Below are 7,074 nucleotides of genomic sequence, written 5' to 3' on the forward strand. Positions count from 1 at the left end.
CCCCCCCCCCCCCCCCCCCCCCAACAATTTAAACTGTTCTCTCATCCACAGACTCTGTCATGACCTGGGGGCCGTACCTCTACACTACCGTAAGTAACAAAATAGTGGGCATATGTTTCTCTAAAGTATTGGACCAAAATCAGAGTTGATACTCAAGCTGGTCTCTTGATTTTCCACTTGACGGTGTGTCCTTTGCTGTGCAGTCGCTGCTGGATGACAACGGCCTGGCTGAAGTCAGCAGAGCAGCGGAGGACGTGAAGAAGGCTGTGGAGCAGCAGGAGTTTCGGAAAGCCACTGAGCTGTGGTCTGTGGCTGAGACTGTGGTGGAGCAGGTTGGTACAACACAGGAGGATCCACAGCTAAAATCTCCACTCTTGTTTTTCATATACAGGGAGCTATCTTCATCAGAAAACACAAGGGACTCTATTCTAATATACTATGTATATGCAACAATTTCTGGATGTATACTGTAAACCTACAATCTCAAAGGACATCATTATAACATGTATGTTGCCAATAATTAGATGAAAAGATTAATACCAATGTCTTTAAGGCAAAAATTAAGCTACAGTCAGCGGCCTGTTAGCAGAAAGGCTGGATGCAGGGGAGATGGCTAGCCTGGCCCCAATGTGGTGTTTAGACTTCAGGTTTTTGTACAAAATAAAAGAACAAGAGATAATGTTAGTTAGTGAGCTTAACAGGATTGTTAGTATTTTGTTACCTTTTGAACAAAGCCAGGCTAGCTGTTTCCAGTGTTTGTGCTAAGCCCAGCTTACCGTCTCCTGGCTCCAGCCTCATCGGACAGACATGAGAGTATCTCTTTTCTGATTTAAGTCTTGGTGTGTCTTATTACTTGGCCTCTACTTTTGAGTGCTCTGAAAGTGCTGCATTCCCTCATTAGAACCCAGTTTGCATGTCAGGATAATGTGGTTTTGATGTAATATTTGTTTTTTTTGGCTTTCATGTCAGAACACTAATGGAGTCAACTTCTACAACATCCTCACCCAGGAGCCGGATGACGCACTCACTCACTCCTCTTCTGCAGGAGAGAACTTTATCTGTAAGACACTGCCAAGTGATCGCACAAAAAACTACAACAAGAACAGCTCATCGGGTTTGACATGGAATGATCTGGTCATTACAAATGTCTTGCTGTTAAGTATTTCAACTATTTTTATATCTTTCCACCAGCTCTGCAGACACGTCGCCATATTCGACCCCTCCATGGCCAATCACTGGGCGAGCTGATGAATGGACCAATCAGGAAGAAACTGGGCATCATCCCCCAGAATGTCACCTGGGGAGGTGCTGTATCTCAACTTTGGACTTGATAGTTTGACATACATTCTTAACAATCTGTACTTCACTTTTTTTTTTTTTTTTTTGTTAAAATTTCCTTTTTTTTATAAATTCCTCCTCCCTGTCTTTGCTGTGTCCAGGCCAGGCAGAGGAAGTGTTCAGTTATATGGCAGGAGACTTTATGAGGCCAGTGGTGGATATAGTCGACCAGCTGCTGAGCGCTGGAGTCAACGTCACAGTCTACAATGGCCAGCTGGATCTCATAGTGGACACCATGGGTAACTTTAAGCATTGCTGCTTAGCTCTAGCAGCAGTGTTGGCTGGCCCAGGAATCGGTGCCACCTTGGCATAAACGCGTCCACATTGAATTTCTATGGGAAAGGGCTGTGCCACATGAGTGTCTTCTATTTCTCACAGGTCAGGAGCTGTGGGTGAAGCAGCTGAAGTGGGACGGGCTACCTGGATTTAACAATCTGAAGTGGACCGCCCTGGATGACCCCACCTCCCCAGGCATTACTGGAGCTTTCTGCAAGACTTATAAGAACTTTGCCTTCTACTGGATCCTCAAAGCTGGTCACATGGTAAGACACTGAGGGGGGGGGGGCAGCATCTTGTGGTGGTTGGGTGGGTTTTTTTTTTGTTTAAATCCCAGAGGGGACCTGACCCTGAATGGGGACAGAAATTGAGGTCCCCCAGGGGTAGAGACCGCTTGGATTTGGGGTTCAGGTTACAATTAGGTTAGGGGTAGGGTAAGGCCTAAGGTTGGGCATGTTGATGATTAAGGGGGGGGGTTATGGAATACATAATGTCAATGAGATGTCCCCACAGGGATAGAAGAACAAACGTGGGTGGATAATAGATGTAGCTATTTATATGCAGCTCTTCGTTGTATCCTTATGCTAATTGGCTATCAGTCTCTAAGAATTAGACAATCAAGGCTAGTAAGCACAACTACCAAAAAAAAAACCCCAAGATAAAACACTGTTTGGAGGTAACTTAATAAGACCTCCTCCTCCTTGACATACCCATTTGAGAGAACTTGAACCAAATTCCAACTTCCCCTGTTGTCCCAGATTCCCTCAGACCAGGGACCTATGGCCTTGAAGATGTTGGAGATGATCACCCAGCAGGACTGATCCACCCACTCTGCCAGCTGGAATGGCTGCGACAATCACAAGAACCACATGACCTTTTCTTTTTAATAGTCCACTTTCTGCTGAACCAAATCAAGAAACAGTAATAACCTGTGTAAATTTTAGCCATAACAATAAAGACATTTGGCTCTTTTGTAAATGCTGTTGAGGCTTCTTATCTGGCACAGAATCAGACAGATGAAAGATGTTGTCCTTACTACACACACCTGAGAAACCTGGAAAACAATATGTAAGGGCACTTTCTCCACATCAACTACTAGTTCTTGACGCCTACTTCTATAAAATTAGCTTCAGATAATCACATTCTCCTCAGGATGACTTGTAATCACCTCAGCAGTCCCTTGACTTTTCATCTATCCACCATCAGCTCAAAAGGTCTTCCTCAAATGTGACCACGCACCTGCTCAACTCTGCCTCAGCTGTACTTCTAGTGCAGACTTTTTAATATCAAAGTTAAAACAAATGTAGACAAATTGATCTAAATTAAGTGTTCAGTCAACTTACTGTGATGCACCTGGTTTGGCCATGTTGACCTGAAATGTGTGAACTGGATCTAAACGCGTGAATACAGAATGACTGATCACCTGTAGTGTTATGACGTGGCAGGGTAGCTGGAGTCATGAAGGTCATCGCATTTCGAAGTCTTAAGAACAGTTCTGGAAAATTCTTCAGTTATCCAGTGTTCTTGCTGAACCTTCTCCTTAAACCAACAAACATGAAGATGTACACTACTCTCACTTCACTTTTTTTTTTTTTTTTTTTTTTGTGCATGCATTTCACTAACATACAGTTTATCAAGCACATCTGTGGATCATAAAGGTTAGTACAGTGGAAGCCGCGTATAAGTGATCAGTTAGTGATTCACAGCTTGTATGGATCAAAATGCTTGGGACAATCATCCCTATATAAATATTGTCTCAATTTGATTATAGTAATCAGGTTGTCTGACGGTGTTCAATTTGGGTCAGCATATGGTGAAAACATTTGAAACGGCTGTTTTTAAACAGTCAAAATTCAGTTAATAGTGAAGCTGTCCGTTTCATTACTGTTTTCATGTAATATTGAAATGTCTGTCAGATGGTAATCTGCACGAGAAAAATAATAAATTTGGGTACAATAATCATCCACTTAAGAGTATCAATCTTCTCATGGTACTCTTGATTTAATAAAATACTGTCTCTTTCAGATCCACATACTAGTTGTTTCCTGCAGCTTTTAACCATATCAGAAGTTCCTCAGCTTCTTTACCCAGTTGTCATCCGTTAACATGCTTTGTACTTTAATCTGTTGCCCTGATGAAAGCCATGTGATATGACTGAAAGCTCAGGTGGACAGTAGATAGACAGAAAATATAGGATTGGTTACAGTAGGTGCAATAAAGCAAGGCGGAATGATTCGAGCACATTAGCAACAGCCCCACGTTGCCTTCTCCCCCAAAATCCAAAGTTTTGAGACATCAGCGGAATAAGTAGCCAACCGGAAAACTTTTGAGCCAAAACCAAGTGTAGGCTCCAACTTGGGAACGGTGATTTTCACATCAGAGCCATGGTTGGTTTCCATGAGGAGAAGCGGTTATGTGAAGTCACTGTGTTAAGTCATCTGTATAGCTGAGGCTTCTTCTTCCCCAGTCCCTCTCTGGGACCGGGAAACCCTTCCTGATCACGGGCTCCACCACCAGCTCCAGCAGGCCGGGTGGTTCCGGCACCTCCAGCTCCGTTACTCTAAAAAGATTAGAATATGCCCGGCCCACCAGAACCAGCTGACCTGAGCGGATTCGGGGATCAGGTCCTCTCAGCCGTCGCCAGTACACCCTGAAGTGACGTACGAGCTCAGTCGGGTAGTCCCAGCGCAGTGTGGCGTTGAGGTGCAGGCAGGGAGAGGTGGACTCTGACAAGGTACCAGCCCCGCGCAGCCACACCACGTCGTAAATGCACAAGCCCTGAACACGCTCAGGGGGAACTTGCAGACTGTCTACATCCAAAAGCTTGTAGAGAGAAGGGGGGACAAGTTATATTACATGTCATGTCAAAATGTCGCCCTTGCTGCTGAAAATATGCGGTTGAAAAATGAAATGATTACAACTGAAGTGGCAGGTGAAATACAAATACTGAAAGGTTGAAATAACAGTTAAAATGGAGTGTTGAAGATGAAGTTTCAGCTGTCGGTGAACGTGATGAGTGAAGGTATGAATGAAAGTACTGAAGTTAGAGACAATTGTGTATGAACACAGGAAGTTGTGGGAAGAGCTGAAGAAGTACTTTTTGTTGTTTAAACTGTGTGTACAGTAGAATAGCTGAAACCATAACCTAGTTTCCAAAGAAGGTTAAAATCAAGGGCAACTGGACTTGGTTGAAGATACTAGAAGTTGTTTCGTCCCTCATCCAAGCGACTTCTTCAGTTCTGACTGACTGGTAGGGAAACTCAGCTATTTAACCTCTGGGATCATTAGCTATGATCGTCGATGCCGCCCGTTCCTTAGTGCTCCTGGCTGCTCTGGTTGGGTGAGTTCCCTATCTGACAGATTTTTCACCCATCTGTTATCTGTTTCCCGTGTCGTTGGATTGTCGTCCTTACTCCTCCCAGACAATTCTCCTGTTCTTTGCGTTGCTGGCTCTTGCCTGTAGGTTTTGGAATTTTCTGGTCTGTCTTTCTTCGCTCTTGTTGTGTTGAGATAGCTGTGCTTTCTTGATGAAATCCATGACCTTTTCCATTACTGTACTGGGCAGTTGTGTTTCCAGTTCTTGGTGTAATAGGGGAGAGGGTCTACGCCACCACTTATCCCCCACTTACAATGCTGTCCTTTCATCACTTCCCAGGAAACTAAACAAGCATTTCCTCTTGGCCTCAGGTGAAGATACCAACGATGGTCGTTCAGTCTTGGCCACGGGTGGATGTAACGACCATGACGACTTTCGTTACCACAGCCAGGAGCACTAACGAACCAGCGGTATCGACGATAATAGCTAATGATCCCAGATGTTAAATAGCTGAGTTTCCCTACCAGTCAGTCAGAACTGAAGAACTCTCTTGGATGGGGGACGAAACGACTTCTAGTATCTTCAACCAAGTCCAGTTGCCCTTGAACTCAACACTACATCACATTCACCCATTCACACACTGAGCCTAACTGCTCAGAACAGAAACACACACACACACACACACACACACACACACGCGCACACACGCCATCAATTTGGGGTTTAGTATCTTGCCCAAGGACACTGCGATATGCAGACTGCCGACCCGCTCTACTTCCCGAGTGAACACACCCACTGTCTCACCATGATTTCTCCCACCCTGCAGCTGAAAGGTGTGTCCTGAGGCTCTCCATCCCGCTGGATGTTGACACTAACTTCTCTAAGAGCACAGCCGCGGAGCTCCAACTGCGAACACCTGCACACGGTGACATCAAGGGAACAGAAAGACCGGGTACTTAGACAACTTTATAATGAAATCCATTAACTTAGCTGCTACTTGGCTGGTAAGAGTGCCTCACCTGACAGTCCAACCATCTGGACTCAAGTTGCCACACAGCTGAGAGAACTGGCTCACCAACTGGTGCCCCTCATCCAGTACCGCAGGAGACACGCTGGTAACTGCAGAAACACAAACGACATACATACAAATGAGATCCAGATCCTTAGTTAGTTCTTAGTGATAATAATGATAATTATATATATTAATTATATGCTCCAGTCCTCCGCAATTACCCTCCAAAGGATAAGAAGGTATAATAAATGGATGAATTGTGAGAAACGCACGTTTGACATCCTGGACGTCCAAGTGTGTGCAAAGACTGGCATCTGCTGTCTTCAGCTCCAGGGAAACTGTGATCCCAGTGGATGGCTTGTAGACGAGGGTCACCAGAGTCTTGGATGCCAGGGGTACATGGAGGGAGAAGATCCTGAGAGATAAAAAAAAGACACAAAGAAACAACAGGCACATGAATGAACTATGAGACTTGTGTGTTTTGGGTGGATAGAGGTGGTAAGATCACTTTTTCCGCCACTTAAATAAAGCAAGGGGTCAGCAGAAAACACACACACACTTTGCACAAACTGGAGATGTGCGTGTAGCAGGGATGAGTCCGTCCAGCAGCAGTGAGCAGCCTCCGTTCCAGGCGTCCTCGGGGCAGCCGCGGCTCCTCAGCCAGCCCTGGCCCTCCAGCTCGGTGTGGTAGTACAGGGGCTGGATCTCCTGGGCAGTCAAGTTGAACCAGCTCCTCATCGCCTCACGCTGCGCGCGCACACACACACACACACACACACACACACGACAAGACTGCAGTCATCAAGCAGACAAACTAAACTTCATTCATGTAACACATGTCACTAAACAAAGCAATGGCATTTCCAGCAGCTACCAGCTTTAAGTTAACCCTTAGAACGACCAGTATGCCTGTATCCAGCACTGGTGTGTGTGAGATACTGCGGGCCATGGCCATGGAGGGCTTTGTAGGCAAGAAATAAAATGTCATAAATGGTCATAAAATGTGATATGATCTTCATCTAAGTCACAACTATAGACAAACACCATCTGCTTCAACTAATACCACACAAACAATTATATGTTTTTATTGAACACACTGAGTAAACAGTCACAGTGCAGGGTGGAAAAGTAT

At 45.1% G+C, this 7,074-nt stretch overlaps 2 protein-coding genes across 3 annotated transcripts in view; one reads left to right on the forward strand and one right to left on the reverse strand.

Moving 5' to 3' along the window:
* The window catches only part of scpep1 (serine carboxypeptidase 1), a 6,616-nt gene extending 4,024 nt beyond the window's left edge, over nucleotides 1–2,592 (forward strand). The window contains exons 7-13 of the mRNA XM_046074910.1: nucleotides 52–89; nucleotides 204–332; nucleotides 970–1,060; nucleotides 1,192–1,305; nucleotides 1,440–1,577; nucleotides 1,717–1,880; nucleotides 2,373–2,592. Coding sequence (XP_045930866.1) covers nucleotides 52–89; nucleotides 204–332; nucleotides 970–1,060; nucleotides 1,192–1,305; nucleotides 1,440–1,577; nucleotides 1,717–1,880; nucleotides 2,373–2,435 — 737 coding nt within the window. The 3' untranslated portion in view covers nucleotides 2,436–2,592. The remainder of the gene's footprint in view (nucleotides 1–51; nucleotides 90–203; nucleotides 333–969; nucleotides 1,061–1,191; nucleotides 1,306–1,439; nucleotides 1,578–1,716; nucleotides 1,881–2,372) is intronic.
* LOC123986580 (cytosolic endo-beta-N-acetylglucosaminidase-like) lies at nucleotides 2,485–6,685 on the reverse strand. Of its 2 annotated transcripts, none has more exons than XM_046074932.1 (5): nucleotides 6,502–6,685; nucleotides 6,215–6,357; nucleotides 5,950–6,049; nucleotides 5,750–5,846; nucleotides 2,485–4,437 (listed from the first exon to the last, which is right to left on the reverse strand). In XM_046074932.1, exons 1-5 carry the CDS (start codon nucleotides 6,678–6,680, stop codon nucleotides 4,036–4,038), a joined length of 921 nt encoding a protein of 306 aa, XP_045930888.1. In that variant the 5' UTR covers nucleotides 6,681–6,685; the 3' UTR covers nucleotides 2,485–4,035. The 2 variants fall into 2 exon arrangements, with proteins under 2 accessions (XP_045930888.1, XP_045930878.1); XM_046074922.1 differs by having other exon boundaries at nucleotides 5,735–5,846.
* Nucleotides 6,686–7,074: the final 389 nt, after the last annotated feature.

This window comes from Micropterus dolomieu, linkage group LG02, assembly GCF_021292245.1.
Source record: "Micropterus dolomieu isolate WLL.071019.BEF.003 ecotype Adirondacks linkage group LG02, ASM2129224v1, whole genome shotgun sequence".
In the NCBI taxonomy this organism is placed as follows: Eukaryota; Metazoa; Chordata; class Actinopteri; order Centrarchiformes; family Centrarchidae; genus Micropterus; species Micropterus dolomieu.